Below are 20440 nucleotides of genomic sequence, written 5' to 3'. Positions count from 1 at the left end.
GCCAGTGTTTAGGGGCTTGCATGGGCTTCCTTCTGCTTCTAAATTAAATAAAAATTGGCAGATTTTAAAGACAGACTCATGGGAACTCCTTTCTTCCAACACCCTAATGCCTGCTCTGAGCTTACATTAGGTTTTGTGCGTTGTTTTGTGCGTTGTTCTCTGAGCATGGAATAGCAAATAACCTCATTAACATCCGTTTGACTATATTTGCATGCCATTTGCCCTAATTTTTGGCACATACATCGTCTCCTGTGCTACAGCCCTTTGAGCCTTCTGCGCTCTCTAACACCAGTGTTAATCGCCTCTAGTGCGAATATTAGGGGCTCCTTTTACTAAGCTGCGTTAGGGCATTAACGCGCAGAATAGCGCGCGCTACTAACGCCAGCATTGAGCTGGTGTTAGTTCTAGCCACGTAGCACGGGGTTAGTGCACGCTAATCTGCTGCGTGCGCTAAAAACGCTAGCGCACCTTAGTAAAAGGAGTCCTAGGTTTTGAGCATCTCTCTCTGAGACAATGAGCTGTGGACCAGGAAACTGATTCAGGAGGCAGAGATCTCCACCCCAGTGACAGAAGCATATGGACATTTTTACAACACCCGCCCCCCCCCCCCCCCCATAATTCCCATAGTTCTTATTTAATTTTAATGCACAACTATAAACTTTTTTAGTCAAAGGTTCTATCCTTTATCACCTCTCCAGACCGGTACAGCTTCACTGATGGGTAATAGCTCATCAAGACCAGCAGGTGGAGACTGAGACAAAATCTTTTGGCTGTAGTAGAAATAGCTATGCTTCCCTATCCTACCTCAGTCTGCTCTCAGTCTCCAGCAGGTGTGGTAAGCTATTGCAGTCTTCCCTCTTTAGTGTTAGGTCTGTTGGAATTTGTAAAGGGCCTTCTTGTCCCCATCTGGTGCTGGACTGAGCTTTGGGAGACCCTGTTTGGGGGGGGTCCATCTGACCTTGGGGGTGTCACACTCGACGGGTCGCGAGTTGAGTCCCTCCCCCACTTCCTCCACCTCCCTAAAATTTTGTAGAGATGCCTTAGCTGTAAGCCTTGCCACCAATACAGATAGTGGTGTCCCCAAGGCTGCGTGCCATCTGCAGAAGGAATCTACTCTGGATTTTTCTTTGTGCCTCTGCTGTACTTCACTGGGCTCCTTAGCACCTACCCAAGCACTAAGAGCCACCAAATAAACATGAAGTAGAGACACTCATGGCAATCAAGTTCAGCAACAAGCGTTCTGCTTAAGAATTAGAACATCAACTGCAAACAACCAACAAAGACCTCAAAGGAGCGCAGAAAATACTCCTGCAGAAAAAAACTAACATATACAGGCAAGAATCACCTGGTCCTGAGTGCACCAATGTTGGAAAGCCTTCCACGATTTAGTGTAAGCAGAAACTGTGGACAACTTCTTAGACTTAAAAAGAGTGTCAACAACCATAGCAGAATAGCCTTGGTGTTCTGAGACTGCACGCTCAAGAGCCATGCTGTAAGAGCAAAGCAACTCATATCCTCCATGGAGACCGGACCCTGCATAAGCCAAAGGCCGCGACCCTTGCAAAGACACATCTGATCTGCATACCACGGTTTGCGAGGCCAATCTGTAGCCACCAGAATGACACATCTCGAATGGATTATGCTCCGCCGAACAACTCAGCCTATCATAGGCCAGGAAGGAAAGACATTTAGGAGAATCTCCCGAGGCCCCAGGTGCACCAAAGCGTTGAGATCCTCGCTTCTGAGCTCGAATCTTCAACTGAAGAAACAATCCGCTTTCTTGTTCTTTGCTGTAGCCATGAGGTCAACGTGGGGCTGGACCCAGTGCCACATTATGACTTGGAATGCTGTTGCAGACAGGGCCTACTCGCCCACAGGATCCAGAGTTTGTCTGCTGAGAAAGTCATCTTGAACATTGTTGACTCCCGCCACATGCGCTGCTGATAGCACCTGAAGGTGATGTTCTGCCAACAGAAATAGAAGGCAGGCTTCCTGAGCCAGAAGGGTGCTCTTGATCCCTCCCTAGCGACTGACATAGGCTACTGCTGTCGAGAAGACCCTGACATCTTGGTCCTCCAGAGTCTTCTGCAATCGCATCAGAGTCAGCTGAATGGCTCTCAGCTCCATTGATTGACCATTTTCTCTGAATAGCTCCCCTGGATGGGCAATGATTGCAGTGAGCTCCCCAGTCCCGAAGGCTGGCATCTGTCATCACCACGATCCAAGAGGCAATCTACAGTGGAATGCCCCTGAAAAGCGAATGCGGGAGAAACCACCAATCCATGCTGGCCCGAGCCTCCAGAATCCAGGGAAGACAGGACTGTAAAACATCCCTGTGCAGAGCCCAGCAAGAGAGTAAGACATGCTGGAGAGAATGCATGTGTGCCCTTGCTCACGGTCGGACCTCAGGACCTGAAGATAGTCCCATGCCAAAGGAGCCATCAGCTCAAGAAGGGAAGAAATCTGTGCGCCTCTGGAAGACACAGCCATGTCAAAGAGAACGCCCAGATATTCCAGCGACTGCGTAGGCATCAGTGTGCTTTTCTATAAGTTCACAATCAAAACCAGGTCCTCCAGCACAGGATCATCTGATCTACCGTGCGCTGACCTGGGGGGCAGGTCTAGGGGGTCCTGATTTTATTGACGTAAAATCTGGTAACCCTATGCTTAACAGTAGGTGAGACAACTTCAGGGACAGCCCTATGCTCCACAGAAAACTAAGCAGGCTAGCTAACAGGTATCCACTGGAATTGGCCTGTCAGCTACAGACTGAAGTAGATGTTCTCAACGCAGGCAAAGCTGAAGAAATGCTCCAAGCAGAAGGAAAATCTGTAGGTGGAGTTATAGAGCACAGTGAAGGCAGAGGCACAGAGAAAAAATCTGGAGTGGATTCCTTCTGCAGAAGTATGTTAATATGTAACTCACCCTGGATAAGGATAGGTGAGAAATAAACAAACAAAAAACACGGCCATGGGGACACACCTATCTGTCTAGAACAGGGGTAGATAATTCTGGTCCTGGAGAGCCACAGGCAGGTCAAGTTTTCAAGATATGCACAATAAATATGCATGAGATAGATTTGCATCTGAAGGAGGCAGTGCATGCATTTCATATATATTCATTATGGATATCCTGAAAACTTGACCTGCCTTTGGCTCTCGAAGACCAGAATTGTTTACCCCTGGTCTAGAACGTCTCACCTATTGCACTGGAAATCTGTTTTACTTTTTGGATCTTGCCAGGTACTTGTGATCTGGGTTGGCCGCTTTTGGGACACAGTCAGGCAGCGAAAGGAAGGCGGGCCGTTGTGAGCACATATATAAAGAGGAAACGTAACCATAGTGACGACAATGCATTCACGTGACTTATATTCAAAGCACAAAGAGGCTAGGTAACCATAGTGATAACATGGTGAATGTGCGCGTGATCGGCTACCCCATTTATCATGCGCCATTTTGAGACGCACGCAATTGTCGTTGTGCTGAGTTGTCCCTCCGCCCAATTGTCTTGTGCGCTGTTATACTTGCGCTCATTTGTCTTGCGCGCTGTTATTGTTGCACTCATTTGTCTTGGCGGTTTTGTCCGCGCACTTTTGTCTTGCGCGCATTTGACCTGTTACCGTTGGAGACAGCATATTGGGCTGATGGACCTTTGATCTTATCCCAGTATGTCAACTCTTATGTTTATATTCTTATGCATACTTGCTATATACATTATGGCTATTATCACAAATGGTCACAATTATTATTTATACGTAGAGCAATAATTATAATTGTGAAGTTTTTTTTACTCTAAGATGCTAATCCTAATAAATAAATAATAATCCTAATAAATAAGCAAACATACCAGTTATTTTCAGAGACCAAAAATAAAACCTATAGAATTAAAATGCAGCATCCCGAAAGCAAAGCTACCAGTCCTTAAGACACTTCCTGAAAGCCAAATTCTCAGTAACTAATCATCTCATCTTCCCGGTGCAGACTGTCAATATCGCCGCCCGCAACAACTTTTATACCCCGGAATTTACACCCGGGTAATTTTTAATTGGCTATCAAAACTGTTGCTCACTGTAGCCATTAGTTAACCCGAAGTCTGATTGGTAAACAGCAGAGGCCTTGGCCCCCTTTTGCGATGGACGTTTGGCAACGTCCAATCAGTTTCTAGCTGTAGCCTAGCAACTGTAAAAAGGCCCCTCAACGTTCGCTTATCGTTAGACCTATCCTCTTTATAATTGAAAATAAATCAATAAATAACACCATTATAGTACCATCAGCTTGGACAGAAAACACTTTCTCAGTGGAAAACAGTGCAATTCTCTACCAATAAATGATGTCCTATTAAAAACACTGAACCGATTGGGCGGTATATAAAGTTTTTTTTAAATAAACTTGAAACACAAGATAAATTTCTCTTTTCACCGTTATTTGGTGCTACGTCTCCTGAAAATGTTGAACGATCAGAGGTAGAATTCAGTTTGATTCCTCCCAATAACGGAGTCCTATTAAACGGGATGCATTTTTTTTTTTTTTTAACACCATGCACAAAACTAGAACAGTTGCACGGTTTCCTGGTCCTGGGTCCCACCACCGTGCGGGATGGTGGACGTGCCCTTTTAACACGGCTGCTGCAGGCTCTCCGTAAGTCTTTTGCGACGCGACGACGTCGCCGAGAAAAAGACCTACGCCACAGGCTAGGTGTCGTTCCAAAGGTCTTCTAATGTCCTTTCATCACGAATGGGCGACTTCCTGTGCCAAGCCGGAGGCTTGCCGACGCTTTTAAAACTTATAAAAATCGTGCCAGTTCGGTTAAATAACATGGCCGCCGATCCTCAGAGGCTAGAGCCCTGCACGAGGGGACAGGGAGGAAGCTCTTAAAGGGGCAATGCTCTTGACAGGCAGAGGATGGCACACACACTAAAGCAGCAACCCTAGTCCATCTGGTTTTCAGGAGATCCACAATCAATATGTATGAGAAAGATTTTAAAATACTGATTGTGGATGTCCTAAAAGTCCGATAAGAACATAAGAATAGCCTTACTGGGTTAAACCAATTGTCCATCAAGCCCAGTAGCCCATTCTCACGGTGGCCAATCCAGGTCACTAGTACCCGGCCAAAACCCAAGGAGTGGCAATATTCCATGCTACCAATCCAGGGCAAGCAGTGGCTTCCCCCATGTCTTTCTCAATAACAGACTATGGACTTTTCCTCCAGGAACTTGTTCAAATCTTTCTTAAAACCAGCTATGCTATACGTTCTTACCACATCCTCTGGCAACACGTTCCAGAACTTAACTACTGTATTCTCCGAGTGAAAAAAAAAAATTGTTTTTTAAAGTATTTCCCTGTAACTTCATCGAGTAACCCCTAGTCTTTGTAATTTTTGATGGATTAAATGTGCCCCGAGGACTGGATTGTGAATGGCTGCGCTAAGGGCACCTTTTACAAAAGTGATGGAAAAAGTGGCCGTATGAAGGTCTTTCTCACATATGAAGGCTATTACTTCCTGCAGTCGAGAAAAATGGTTTATTTCCAGTTTCTCACATTAACAGCTTCTCCACACGTCTCCCACTATGCTCCTGCCCATGAACTCTGTTCATCAGGAAAGTCCCTCCTATCCTTACCCTTCTCCTTTGCTGCCAATTCTAGACTCTATCCCTTCTATCTTTCTGCACCATATACATGGAAAGGACTGCCTGAATCATTACATCAGTCTCCATCTCTAGCAATATTCAAATCCAAGCTACAAACCAACATTTTCACGCCTGCTTTCAACTCCTAACCCCCACTCACTGTATAATTACCTATGTCCATCCTATCATTCTCTCTGCAAGAAATCTCCCAACCCCTATATGTCCTGTCTTTCCCAAAATCAATACTTTTAAATCTGTAAAGTATTGATTTTAGGAAACGATAAAGAAATAAGAGAAATTCAACAACCTAGACCTATGAGGATCTAACACAATTCTCTCCGCTAAGAAAAATCATATATTGGGCGGTGGAGTAGTGTTTCTGAGGTCTTTGCTTAAGAGAGTATGAAGATTTGCATAAAGAACAGAGAATTTAATTAAATGTAATATTTACGTAGAGTGAAGATATATCTAATATTATGATTTAAGGCTCTAAGAGTAGAGACAGCGATTTTGCATTCACACATTATAGCATGACATCTCAGGGCTTCTCTCAGTAAATATGTGAATAAATGCTAGCACTTGCCACAGCTTAGTAAAAGGAACCCCCAAGGCAGCACCACAATGTACTTACCGTATTTTTCGCTCCATTAGATGCATTTTTTCCCCCCCAAAAGTGGGTGGAAATAAGGGTGCATCTAATGCAGCGAATAAGCAAAGCACTGTTAACCCTGTTAACTTATTTTAATGTTGCCAACCTCCCTTTCTTGCTGGCCCTCTTCCTCCTCCTCTTTCCCCCCCCCCCCCCCCAGTTCTTAACTTCTGGTGCCTCACTCACTAAGAGCGGCGCACAAGGGTTGCTGGCTGCCTGGTCCCCGCCGAGAACGCCAGACGCGGCTGGCTCCTCTTCTGTTCTCTGCCTGCCTGGTCTCGCGCCCCTACCCTCTATTTTCTGATAACCAATTCCTAATCCACAACTGAACTTTGCCACCTATCCCATGACTCTTTAATTTTCTCAGGAGCCTCTCATAAGGAACTTTATCAAAAGCTTTCTGAAAATCTAGATACACTACATCAACTGGCTCACCTTTATCCACATGTTTATATTCACACCCTCAAAGAAGTCAAGCAAATTGGTGAGGCAAGATCTCCCTCGGCTGTACCCATTTGTCTCATTAAATCATGTTTGTCCACGTGTTTCAATTTTTTTTTATAATTGTTTCCACTATTTTTTCCTGACACAGAAGTCAGGCTTACCGGTCTTTAATTACCAGAACTCCCCTGGAACCCTTTTTAAAAATTGGTGTAACATTGGCCACCCTCTAATTTTCAGGTACTACAGACGATTTTAGCAACAGGTTACAGATCACTATCCAAATCATATCCAGCCATATCCAAATCATTCTCTTCTTTGTTGGGCTGAGAACTTTTCAGCACCCCCCTCGTATGTATATACCCCAGTAATTATATTTATTGTACAGTAGTCTGGATAGTGGAATGCTACTAAACTGCAACAAAGTTATATTTTATTGCATCTAATGTAGGTCATAACTTCTGTAAACAAGAATCAGGTATAGAAAATGCAATAATTAATTCAAAAAATTAAAAGTCAAAAGGTACTTCCACCAGCCTTATAAACAAGAACATGGAGGGAATAACAAAAGCTATATACAGTACTATATGACAGTGCAAGCATATATACAGTATTACTGAACGTCAAAAAGCACTAACATAAACATAATTTGCTGATTGTGCACCTCAGAGTATACTCATACTCCTGAAGCCTATTTTATTGAATCTTCCCAAAAACGTAAAGACAGCATCATATGTGTTAGGCATCAAGAAAGCTCTTCAACCGTTTCTGCCTGTGAACTGATCCAATGAGACCTGCGATCCCGGTCTCCAGGTGATCTACAACCGTCCCCCGTTATTTTTCGATTTACAGGTTACGCTTTAATCATGCACCACTTAATCCCTACATTGTCAAGGGGGATAAGAATAAAGAAAAGGGGAAAAAAAAAAAAAAAACCAACCCAAATGAAACCATCTTAGGTTCTGCCGACTTACAAGAGATACTTTACGCCTTCTATAAGCATTACATGGTGTCTCCAATTTTCCTGCCAGGACAACAATTGAACGCTCGGAGTCCACAGGAGCGAGCGGGAGGACGCACGTGGCCCAGCCGCAGCCGCCTGACGTCATCACGCAGACTGCAGTGCCGCTAGCGCCGTTGGAGCCGCAGTAACTGCGCGAGCGAGCCGCCGACCGAGAGTCTTCGGGAAATAACCCCCCCCTTTAACATCCCCCTCCCCCCCCCCTCCTTTACCAGAAATTTTGGGGAAGGAAAAAAAAAAAAAGCAAGCAAGCAAGCAGAGTCGCGCGGGAAGGGTGCGCGCTTCTCTCGTCAACACGGCGGCCGGTCCTCCCCACCCCCCCTCCCCTATCATGCCGCGGGTCTACATCGGCCGCCTCAGCTTCCAAGCCCGGGAGCGGGACATCGAGAGGTTTTTCAAGGGTTACGGCAAGATTCTGGAGGTGGACCTGAAAAACGGGTACGGAGGAGGGTGGCGCGCGCGCCCGCGCGCGCTCTTCGTCGGCCTTGCGCGCACCGCCAAGGCCGGGCCGCCGGCCGCGGCCTCTGCCTGAGCTCACGCTGGAAAGAGACGTCTTGTCAACTGTCAGCGGCCGTTGGCGGGGCGGTGTAGGCCCGCGGCCGGGGTGCGCCTGCGCAGACGCTGTGGCGAGGGAGGAGGAGGCGGCGGCGGCGGCCTGCAAGGAGCCAGTGGGGTTTTTTTTTAACTTTGTTCAACGGGGGTATTACCCGGTCCAATGCACTTGTTAATAATCGTTAAGAAATGTATTGGCCAAATTGTTGTAGCATGGTCTTGCTGTCTCGAGATGGAGACGTGGTGCCGCTGCGCTCCTTTTGGGGGGTCATTTTCATGTAAAGTGGTTCAGAGCTCCCCACCTTACCATCTCGGAAATAGATGATCTTTTTTGAGGGGCTATGTTGAGACCTCTAATTAAGATATCTAAAGTTTTGGGGGGCATTGGCTCAACTAGGTCCAGAGTTAGGGGCCCCTTTATTTTGGGCCACTATTTTGTATCCATGGGAGATGTTGAGTGGGGGACACGCTTTGAGATTGGACCAGTTGACTTGGAATTACCCAATTGTCCTCAATCTGCTCCTGGGTTTGAGATGGAAGCTCAACCATTAAGCAAAACTAGAAGGTTGGAGCATTGAAGTGATACCTCAAAAGAATAATTGGTGCATGCTTTTACCTGGGTGAGACTCCCCTATACTCCTCCCCGGGAGCTCTGCTCATCGGGTAAGTTTCTGTTATCTTTACTCTTCTCCTCTGAGGCCAACTCCAGACTCTGTCCCTTCTACTTTGCTGCACCGTTTGCCTGGAACAAACTGTCCGACTCAGTATGTCAAGCTCTATTTCTTGCAGTATTCAAATCCATGCTCAAAGCTCACTTCTTTGAAGCTGCTTTCAATTTCTAACCCATCTGTCTTGCATTCCCTCTGTAATTCCCCATCTGATCACTGTGTATAGATGTACCTTTTTGTCCAGTTTGTCTATCATAACTAGATTGTAAGTTCTTTTGAGCAGGGACCATCTGTTCTATGTTTAATATACAGCGCTGAGTATGCCTAGTAGCGCTATAGACATTATTCTTTAGCAATTCTCCGGACCAGCATTGGTTAATCTTACAAGCGGGTTATATCTTCATCATGACCAGCAGGTGGAGACAGAGACAAAACTTTGGAGTCTTCTGTCAGTCTCCAGCAGGTGTGGTGAGCTGAACCCATCTCCCTTGGTACGGCTGTTGGAATTTGTTTAGGACTTTTTGTCCCTTTTTGTTGCTGGTGGACCCTGTTTAGGGGTCCGTCCAACCTCGGGGGTGTCAAACCCGGCGGGTCGCAAGCTGGGTCCCTCCACCTCCTCAACATTTTCCTAGAGGTGCCTCAACAGTAAGCCTTACCCCCTGGTGGTAAGGCATACTGTTTAGAGAGCCAAGTGGAGTTTGTTCTATGGAAAAAAAAATCCTGAGGCAGTGCCAGTCTGAAAGGTTGCTTTCCTTTTAAATATGCTGTAAATTGCTGTATTTTTCAACTAACTGGCACTTTTCTTCTAGCTAGGTCGGATATGGACCAATTGAGTACTTCTTAGGGGAAGAGTTGAACAATTTGGTCCAGACGCAAGGCACTTGCGACCGGCCTGAAAACAGCTATTCGGGCCGGTGCAGTGGAGGAACCTCAGCAGCGGGTGGCGGCGTACACAGCTCCCCACTGCTAGTGCCTCATGAGCTGGCAGCGGTTTGCAGGGAAGCCCGGTCTTCCCCTACCACCCATGGAGAGATATCCTTAGCTGCCGACGATGCGGCTTAGGATTTCTTATCAGCTGTTTTTTCTTTCAGCTGATGCCGGCGTTTGCCTGCTTTAGTAGCTGAGACAATTCAGCCTTCTCAGCCGCTACAGGCCCTGGCGGGGTTATTTTTGGCGTGTTTTTTGCCGTTTTTTTCCTCAAATAGCCTCTCCATCTAAGGTGCCTACTCTCTATTTTGACATAACAGGGACAGGTTTCAGCTGGGTCCCCTGCTGAGGCAAGGAGTACCATGAGGCCGCCGGGGGGGATGTTTCCCCCTCATTTTATTTTTGCTTTGTGTAAAGCATATTTTAGCGACCGGGGGTCCTGCTTGTGTCCCAGGGGTGTCGGGGGGATTTGTTCCCTCCGTGCCCCCTGCTGTTTGAACCCCTTAATTCTTTTTGCATCCCCTCACCTCCCTCGTCTAGGTGCCCACGTATGGCCTCGGACGAGGACTTGTCTGAGGAGAGTTTTATCTAATGCATGAGATCCTGGACCCTTGGGGAGACCTCCAGGATCCTCTCGAGGGGATAGCTGCTGGTACTGTAGACTTAGATTTTTTCTGTTTACCAACGAGGAGGCATTCGTGGTACGCCTTTTTCAGAGGGTCAAGCTTTCAGCAGATCTAATCGGCATTGCGCTTTGAGGAAACGCTGCCTGAGACTCTTGAGTGTGAAGTGTAAGGTTTAGCCCTCTGCTTCCCGCTCTTGTCCGATACATCCAGTTTTTCTGGATATTATCCTGGCGCAGTGCACTTTGCCGGAGGCGTCTTTTCAGTTTGTGCGCTCCTTGGCTTGTTTGTATCCCGTCCCAGTGGGGGACAGGGCTACCTTAAAGTTGCCAGTGGTCGCGGTGGTCTCAGCTATGGCTATGCAGCATACTGTGCCCATCGAGGGCAGTTCTGCTTTACGGAACTCTGAGGAGCGTAAGTTGAAGACCATTCTTAAACTGAATTTTGATATATCTGCCTTGGGGGTCCAGGCAGCTATTTCTGCGGGACTGGTGACTCGGGCCGAATCTGATGGTCAGGAGGTGACGAAGATTGAGATCACTGCCTCTTTCCTCTCAGATGTCCTCTGATTTCTTGCAGACATCTGCTAAATCCATGGCTGCGCATCGAACTTTCTGGCTTTGGGCTTAGTCTACGGATGCGGTACCTAACACTAAACTCACTAAATTTTCTTTTTCAAGGGTGCTTGTTGTTTACAGAGGTTTTGGACAAGTTAGTTCAAACTCTGACGGACTGTAAAGTGCTCTGCCTGCATGAAGACCGTGTTTGCCAAGCTATTCGAGGTGGCACTGCTCAGGGGCGTCTGTGATATTTCTGCAGGTACCGCACTAAGCGTGGGACTGTTCCCTACCCAACCTCTGATTTTGCCTGGGGTCGTTTCTTTAAGCGCATGCAATCCTGTCAGGGGGCCCGTCGAGGGGGTTAGGAATCCCTCTGCCAGTTCCCCCACTGTCCGTCCTGCCCAATGACTCTATGTCTGTGTCCCCTCTGGTTCTGGTGGGTGCTTGGCGGGAGGTGATTCGGCACAGTTTCTGCTCTACAGTTGGCCCACTCCCAGTTGGCCCAGATCATTTTCTAGCTTCTCCTTGTCAGGCAGTGTGGAAAAAGCAGATTTTTTTCCAGACCCTTCAAAAATTACTAGATCTCTAAACTGTTCTGGTTCCCCCCTCAAGATTGTGGCACCGTCAGTTACTCGATTTACTTTGTGGTGCTCAAATTACAAAGGTCCTTTCAGCCCATCTTAGTTTTGAAGAGAGTCAACGGGGCTCTCAGAGTTCTGTCTTTTTGCAGGGAAACACTGCAATCTGTGATTCTGGCTGTTCAGCCAGGAGATTATTTAATCTCTCTTGCCCTGTTGGAGGCCTGCTTGCATGTTCCAATTCGGGCATCCTATCAGTGCTTCCTTCGCTTTGCGATCTTGGGTCAGCACTATCAGCTCTGTGCGCTTCCTTTTGGTCTGGCCACGGCTCCATGGACTTTCACCAAGGTTATGGTGGTCGTCGCGGCTGCCTTGCAGATAGAGGGCATTCTGGTGCATCCATACCCGGATGACCGGTTGATTCGGGCAAATTTGTCTCACTAGAGCACCCGGATCACGGCTCAGGTGGTGAAGTTTCTGCAGTCACTGGGCTGGGTGGTCAACCTTTCCAGGAGTCGGTTGGCCCCATTTCAGCGCCTGGAGTACCTTGGGGGTTCTGTTCGATACCTTCTTGGGGAAGGTCTTCCTCCCAGAGGTCCAGGTAAGCAAATTACAATCTCAGATTTGCCTGTTATGGCGTCCTGGTGTCCTCGGGCGCAGGATTTCCTCCAAGTCTTGGGGTCAATGGCGGCTTTCCTAGATATAGTGAAGTGGGCTCGGGCCCACATGCATCCTCTCCAGTATGCTTCGCTTCAGAGGTGGTCACCCAAGAGGCACAATCCAGATCTCTCTGTTCCTCTGAGGGGCTTGGCGTGCTGCAGTCTTCGTTGGTGGCTCCATACCTCCCATCTTGTTCAAGAGACGAGTCTGGATCAGCCACAGTGAGACGGTGTTTCTCACGGATGCCAGTCTCGGTTGGGGAGCTCATTGTCTAGGTCACTCGGCTCAGGGCACCTGGTCCACGTAGGAGGCATCCTGGTCGATCAATGTTCTGGAGACCTAAGCTGTCTGTATGACGCTGTTAGCCTTCCGCTCCTTGTTGATGGGCACATCAGTCTGGGTTCTGTTGGACAATGCAATGGTGATGGCCTATGTCAATTGTCAGGGGGGCACTAAGAGCACTCAGGTGACGCAGGAGGCGGCTCTGCTCATGGTTTGGGCAGAGTCTTATCTTCAGGACATCTCGGCCTCCCACATATCCAGAGTGGAGAATGTTCAAGCGGATTTCCTCAGTCATCACGTGCTAGATCCTGGAGAATGGTGTCTAAGCCACGTGGCCTTTCAGATGATGGTGCAATCTTGGGATCAGCCCCTCATGGACCTGATGGCCACGAGTGTCAATTCCAAAACACCCCGCTTCTTCAGTCGTCGCAGAGACGGTTAGGCCAAGGGCTTGGATGCTCTGGTTCAACCATGGCCGACGGAGGGGCTGTTGTATGTGTTCCCTCCATGGCCGCATTGTTCATCACCCGGACCTGGTGGTTCTGGTGGCTCCAGATTGGCCCCGCTCCTCTGCCTCTTTCGCCCGATCTTCTGACTCAGGGCCCCATTCCCCTGTTTAATCCAGCTCCCTTTTTTGTCTTACGGTTTGGCTCTTGAAAAGGGATGCCTAGGTAAAAAGGGGTATTCAGATAAAGTGATCTCTAATCTCTTGGGGTCCCACAGACTTTCCACTTCTCGGGCTTATGTGCAGGTTTGGCGTATATTTGAGGAGTGGTGTGAGGCACGAGGAGTGGTCTCTTCTCGGGCTTCCCTGCCTAACATCTTAGAGATCTCGCAGGATGACCTGGACAGGGGCTTGGCTTGGTCTTCTCTCCGGGTTCAACTTGCAGCCCTGTCAGCCTTTCGTGGGTTATTACAAGGTCAGTGTCTGACTGCCATTCCTGATGTTCGCTTCTTGCGGCGGCCAAGTTGCTCAGTCCTCACATGCGACTGTCTGTTCCCTCTTGAGATTTGAATGTGGTTCTGCCCGGGCTGGTGTGTCCCCCCCGTTTGAGCCTTTGGGTGGCTGCTTGTTGAAGGACCTTACTCTTAAGGCAGTCTTCTTGGTGGTTATTACTTCTGATAGATGTGTTTTGGAGCTGCAGGCTCTCGTAGGTCTCCCTTTCTGGAGTTTTTCTAGGGAGCGGGTTGTGTTAAATCCTGTTCCTTTCTGCCAAAGGTAGTTTCTCCTTTTCATGTCACTCAGTTAGTGGTCCTCCTGGTGCTAGGTAGTCGAGAGGGTTCTTCTGAGCAGAAATAGTTGCGTAAATTGGGATGTTAGTCAGGTCCTTCGGGCCTACGTTTGGAGGACCCAGGAGATCAGAAAAGCAGATCATCTTTTTGCCACTTATAGTGGGTTCTTGGAAGGGGGATGGCGATTCCAAGGCTCCCATTGCATGCTGGATCAAGGAGACTATTGCTTCTGCTTACCATCTTCGGAAAAAAAAAAGCCTGTTCCGTAATTTCTCAAGGCTCATTCCACTCGAGGTCAGGCCGCTTCTTGGACTGAGTCTTCGCTGGTGCCTCCAGTGGATATTTGTAACGCTGCTGTTTGATCTTCCTTGTATTCCTTTGCCAGACACTACTGTGTGGTTGTTCAGATGCATCGGGTTGCGGTGTTCGGTGAGTGTGTTCTGGTGTCGGCCCTTTGGGGGTCCCACCCATGATGGGGACTGCTTTGGTACGTCCCTCTTGTAAGATTAACCTATGCCGGTCTGGAGAGTTGCTAAAGAAGGAGAAATTAGGTTTTTACCTGCTAATTTACTTTCTTTTAGCCTCTCCAGGCCGGCATCGGACCCCACCCTGTATCTTGTCATGTTGTTCTTGTGGGTGTTGCACGTGCAGATTTTGTTTTTTCTGCGGGTTCTAGTATTTTTGTAGGGCTGGGGAGATTAAGAACAGCGGCTGTGGTTTAGCTGGCGAGCTGTGTTGACCTTTGCAATTTGAATTTGCATTTGTTCCTAAAGTTGCATTATCCAACAACGTTCCTTTTTTTTATTTGTTGATACTCCTGTTCGGAGTCCTGTTTATTTTCTGTATATAGTTCTGCTTGGCTATTCGGCAGACTGAAGTAATTAGGGAGGGGTCACATGATATGTACAGTTCCAAAGTTTTGTCTCAGTCTCCACCATGATGAGATATAACCCGCTTGTAAGATTAACCTATGCTGGTCTGGAGAGTTGCTAAAGAAAGTAAATTAGCAGGTAAGAACCTAATTTCTCTATACGTAGTAGTGGAGACTGGACAATTTTCTTGAATAACTTTTGGAAATTGCTTCTTTTTTGTGTGTGTGTGTGAGAGTACTGGAAAGTTTGTTCCAATCCACATCAGGCATATTGAAGTCTCCTAACAATACTGTGTCTCCACGCAAAGTGATATTCTCTATGTCTTCGACTAATTCTATATCCATGTCCTCCTGTTGTCTAGGAGGTCTGTATACTACGTGAAGATACAGCCATTTGTCCTTCCCCGGTGTACTTGACATCTGCGATTTTGGTAACTTGGATGTCCTCTTTAGTGTATAGTGCTACCCCACCTCCCATTTTGCCCTCTCTGTCTCGACGAAGTAAGTTGTATCCCGGTATAGCCATATCCCACCCATGGGAGTCTGTGAACCAAGTCTCGGATATCGCCACCACATCTAGGTCGGTGTTTCTCATTTCCGTCTCTAATTCCAGGATCTTATTGCCCAAACTGTGGGCATTAACGTACATAGCCCTCCATACCTTATGTTTGCTATGTCTCTGTGTAGATATTCCTGCTTGAGCTAATTGGACTCCTATAGTACTGTTTGCAATGTGTGTACTTACCTCTGACTCAGAAATGCAGTGTGTACTTACCCCGGACTTAAAAATGGATTGGCAACTTACCTCGCTAGGTTGGTTACTTGCGTCAGTACGGGAATGGGTGCCCTCCCCCAACTTACCTAGTTTAAAGCCCTACGAAGTAGGCAGGCTAGTCGGTGTCCAAAGACTTCTTTCCCCTTCTATCTTTCACCAATTCCCTAATTGCTCCACAGTGAAGTCTCTGACTGAGCCCTGTGTGTAGGTGCCCTCCCCTAGCTATAGTAAGCTTAAAGCTTATTGGACATGTGCCTTAAACCAGCTGAGAACATTTTGAGATTTGATATTATACCAAAATTATGCAAATCATTCCATTTTATATTGAAAATATTCTTCACAAAGTTTTACAGTAAAATACTTTTGCTGACTTCCAAACAGTTCTCAGATAGTGTTTATAGAGCCGTCAGAAGTGGCATCCCAGATACACAAGATATCAATTTATGGGGCTTTTTGCCACTATTGCTTCTTCATAGGCTCATATACCACTAAGTAACTATTATTTTTATCCTATATTATAAAACCCTAGAGCGCGCGTGCGCTCTTGAAACTTCGTGATCCCTGCCGCTGTGATTTCTGATCCGTGGCCGCGTTCCATTTTAGAACGCGGAGGCAGGGATCACTCTGGCCACTCCCCTCCTCCCGCCCTCACTCACCAACCCGAAGCAAGCTCGAGCACACCTCCCGCCCTCGCTCACCGCTGCTGCCGCCGCCGCTGATCCTCCTCTTCGGGGCAGCCTGCGATTGTAGCCGGCTTTGGCGGGGCTCGCGGGCCGCTTTTCGGCCTCGGTGGCACGTTCCCTCTGACACGTAAGGGGGGAGTGTGCTTCCGGGTTGAGGAGCGGCCTGCGAGGTTCGCAGGGCTGGCCACGATCGCGGCCTGCTTTGAAGAGGAGCAGGCCAGAAGACGCCGGGATGGAGGGAGGGTAAGCAGGGGGATCAATACAGGGGGCCAGAGGGAGAGGGAAAGGGGGATGCTTTGGGGGGAGGGGTGTGCTGAGGGGAGACAGTAGGGGCCATGAAGAGATAGGGAGAGGGAAAGGGTGCTGCTTTGGGGGGAGGTGTGCTGGGGACAGACAGTTTTGCTCTGGGGGGAAGACAGAAGGGGCCATGGAGAGACAGGGAGAGGGAAAGGGGGCTGCTTTGGGGGAGGGGTGTGCTGGGGGGAGACAGAAGGGGCCATGGAGAGATAGGGAAAGGGGGCTGCTTTGGGTGGGAGGTGTGTTGACAACAGACAGTTTTGCTTTGGGGGGGGAAGACAGAAAGGGCCATGGAGAGATAGGGAGAGGGAAAGGGGGCTGCTTTGGGGGGAGGGGTGTGCTTAGGGCAAACAGCTTTGCTCTGGGGGGAAGACTGAAGAGGGCCAAGGAGAGACAGGGAGAGGGAAAGGGGGCTGCTTTGGGGGGGAGAGGTGTGTGCTGGGGGCAGACAGCTTTGCTCGGGGGGGGGGGGGTGAGAGACAGAGGGACACAAACAGCGGCCAAGGAGAGAGAGATAAAGAAACACAGACAGACAGACACGTCTATTCTAGCACCCGTTAATGTAACAGGCTTAAAGACTAGTAATTTATAAACATCCAGCTATTAAGCTTGAATAAATAATTTAATAGAGACTTATCTTTAAAGTTCTCGTTCAAATTTAACTGATGCCAGAAACAGCAAAATGCCAACGCTTTTCTATGCAGCATATGCCACTGTGAGTATCTGTGTGCATACTGGATTGGTGATTTTGAGGGGTCCAGAAAGGGGTTTTTGGGTGGTTTCCCTACATGCCCTAGCCCCCCACCCCATCCTGTAAAATTGCAAAATCACCATTTTCCCAGATTCTTTGTGTTTTTCCCTGGCCATTTTAGGGCAAAATCAGCACCTACAGTGGCTTCTTGGATTTTCTTTAAAACTTTTAAAAGTATATTTTTTATGCTCAGGAGCTCCGTTTTTGCTCCAAACTTTTCAGATGACCTTCTTAGGACAGGATGGCAAGGATTCATGCCTTAAATACGGCGGATGGCTGGCGGATTCGCAGCCACGTATCACATGCGCAGCAGTTTGCAAGGGGGACGAGGTGTGCGCGGATTCTGCGCTTCCCTCCTCCGGAGAGGCCTCCCTTGCTTCCACTTCTACCGGAGACGAGCTTGGCGCATCCGGTGCCCCTAAAAAGGGTGCGGAAGGCCTTCAGCGAAACACAATTGCAGCTCCGGGGGAAAGTCTCATAAATCATCTAAGCACTCTTAAATTAGATGCGCGCAGAGAGGCCCTTGCCGCAGGTGACTTCTTTCCCCCGGAATTTGTGAATATGATGTATCGGGCTTTTCTGGTTAAAAAGGCCATGCCTGTCTCTTCAAATCAGAATCCAGCTCAGCAGATGGGGTCTTCCCATCTTCTGGATTCCAGCATGTCTCTATGTTCTCTCTCTGGGATACTGGAGAGCAGGCGGGCAGTTCCCGCCATCGCTTCTATTTCGGTCTCTGTCCCTTTACCGTCGCAGGTCTCCTCGGGCTGGAAGGGATTGATAACCCTACCGTTCAGCCTAAAGAGGAAATTTATAAGAAAGATTAGCAGAGGTAAGAAATCTAATCTTTTGTTAGTTATTGGGATAGTGGGGAGGGAAGGGGGGGGTTATATTGAAAATTGTCTTTACCCTTTTGACTGGCTTATCTGTATGTTTTCATTTGTACCTGTTATCATTGGATTGTTGTAGTGCCTATTTATTTTCAATAAAAAAACATTTCTAGTGTTGCTTTGCCCCTACACAAACATTTTCAACCTATTTTGCATAATATCCATTAGGAAAGTAAATCAGAAAATCTTGAGGGGATAAGATGAAAGGAAAAGCAGCTCATAGAAACCTAGTTTATTTCTTAAGTATCTGTTCTCTCTGTTTTTTAGGTATGGCTTTGTTGAATTTGATGATCTGCGTGATGCAGATGATGCAGTTTATGAACTCAATGGTAAAGACCTTTGTGGTGAACGAGTAATCGTAGAACACGCCAGAGGCCCTCGCCGTGATGGCACTTACAGCTCTTCTGGACGCAGTAAGCATATCAGGCATTTGTGTGTTCGTTGGGTTTTTTTTATAGTAGTATATTCATATACACCTAAGTTTATATATATATATATATATATATATATATATATATATATATATATATGTGTGTGTATATATATATATCTGTATGTTTAAAATGCGTATTTTAAAAAAAGAATACATTTAATCAATTTTTTGTAATTTGCTGAAATATTGATTTGAATATTACATCAACTTAATACAATTGTATAAAACAAGATTTGTTTGACTAAACTTGAATTAGCTAAATTTCTTATATCAGTTAGTTTAATTTGTGAAGTATATAAATGGTTGTTTGCAATGTAATGTCTTTTTTAACATAGATTTAACAAAGTCCTCAATGTTTTAATTGAAAGAGTCCTTTGAGGCTAAGATGACTGACTGCCTGTTCCATTTGCTGACCTTGGGTTACCTTTCCATGAGTGGCTCTTTGACCTTTGTGGCCCTTGGCTGACCAAAAAGAAAGCCATGTGACGACCGCTACCTTTTCCCATTAGACCTGGGTGGTGAGGATCCCAAGGGTTAGAGACAGATGAGATTAAGCTGAAATAGGTGCCTGAAAATCTTTTTTCATGACAGTTATTCAGAAAACCTTTAATCGCCGTAAGTAATAATAGTAACTGGTTTAGTGATATTTAAATATATTAAATAGTTTAGTAATTTAAAAATAATCATGCATGTTAAGTTAAATATAAATGTAATGAATGTATCTCCTCATTAATATATTTTAGAATACCAGTTACTGTTGTATTTTATTTTTATTGCTATAATTTAATTTCTTTTAAACTGAGCTTGTAGTTAGTATAAAGGGAATGGGATGAATTATGTAATATACTGTACTTTATGAGTTGAAATTTGGGGAGTATAAGTTATCTGGCATAGAATAAAGCTATGTTACTTGCTGTTCCCTTACTGAAGTGTGCGTATCCACTTGTCACCGTTTCAAGGTGGATATGGTTACAGAAGAAGTGGACGAGATAAGTATGGACCACCTACTCGTACTGAGTATAGATTGGTTGTGGAAAATCTGTCAACCCGATGCAGCTGGCAAGATTTGAAGGTTTGAAAACTTGTTTCTTATTTGGAAATAATAGTTTGGGGCGTGCCTATATGCACTGTATAAGATAAATGATGAGCTCCTTCTGCTAGGTCATGTAAATCCTTGATCTTGAGATGTGAGGGATTAGTGCCTTGGTTTATAATAAAGCTGCAGGTTTGGTGGTATTCCCTCAATATTGTTTTAATTGTATTGATTTAGGTGTGTATCTGAGCCTTTACAATATGGTTTAGTATATGTTTGTTAAAAAGGGCCAATCGGAACAGTTTACAATTATAGAACAGAGTATACAAATAATGTGTTTAAATAAATAGATTTCTTTAAAGAAATCATCAAATATTGAAAAGTATAGGTAGCTGGTACTAAAGATTTTCAGGGTGGCATTTAAAACGTCCACCTCCAAGTGTAATATTGCAAGCCAAGAACCTACCAATAGCTTCCTTCCACCAAACTTGTACATCATTCCCAATCTATTATCTGTGACTCCTAGAAATCTACAAATGTTCATACCTTGAAAACAATTTAAAATAAAAACTGTCAATGAATATCAATATTTTTTTGTAAAGGATTACATGCGTCAAGCAGGAGAAGTCACATACGCAGATGCACACAAAGGGAGAAAAAATGAAGGAGTAATAGAGTTCAAATCTTACTCTGACATGAAAAGAGCTCTTGATAAGCTGGATGGGACTGAAGTGAATGGTAGAAAGATTCGGCTTGTGGAAGATAGGCCTGGATCTAGACGACGACGTTCTTATTCTAGAAGTCAAAGTCATTCAAGGTAATTTTTAAAGAAATATTACTTGCGTATTCAGTGTTTATTTGTTTTTAAAATTTATAACGACTTAATC

General features: G+C 46.3%; 2 protein-coding genes across 6 annotated transcripts in view; one reads left to right on the top strand and one right to left on the bottom strand.

Annotated features, from left to right (window-relative positions):
• TMEM244 (transmembrane protein 244) overlaps positions 1 to 7891 on the bottom strand; it is a 47768-nt gene extending 39877 nt beyond the window's left edge. For 2 of the 4 annotated variants that reach the window (XM_033955615.1, XM_033955618.1), the window contains exon 1: positions 7694 to 7891. The gene's annotated coding sequence lies outside the window, so the exon portion shown is untranslated. Of the gene's footprint in view, positions 1 to 3846; positions 3976 to 4418; positions 4762 to 7693 lie in introns of those variants that run through there. The other 2 variants (XM_033955616.1, XM_033955617.1) reach the window with 2 other exon arrangements.
• A 28-nt stretch (positions 7892 to 7919) lies between these two features.
• The window catches only part of SRSF4 (serine and arginine rich splicing factor 4), a 32518-nt gene continuing 19997 nt past the window's right edge, over positions 7920 to 20440 (top strand). Inside the window, exons 1-4 of one of the 2 annotated variants that reach the window (XM_033955605.1) lie at positions 7920 to 8178; positions 18355 to 18500; positions 19480 to 19592; positions 20156 to 20370. In XM_033955605.1, the coding sequence (XP_033811496.1) occupies positions 8072 to 8178; positions 18355 to 18500; positions 19480 to 19592; positions 20156 to 20370 (581 nt within the window). In that variant the 5' untranslated portion in view covers positions 7920 to 8071. Of the gene's footprint in view, positions 8179 to 18354; positions 18501 to 18646; positions 19136 to 19479; positions 19593 to 20155; positions 20371 to 20440 lie in introns of those variants that run through there. The other variant, XM_033955606.1, reaches the window with a different exon arrangement.

This window comes from Geotrypetes seraphini, chromosome 8, assembly GCF_902459505.1.
Source record: "Geotrypetes seraphini chromosome 8, aGeoSer1.1, whole genome shotgun sequence".
In the NCBI taxonomy this organism is placed as follows: Eukaryota; Metazoa; Chordata; class Amphibia; order Gymnophiona; family Dermophiidae; genus Geotrypetes; species Geotrypetes seraphini.
The sequence above is the reverse complement of the archived record's forward strand: the minus strand, read 5'-3'. Positions and strand labels throughout refer to the sequence as shown.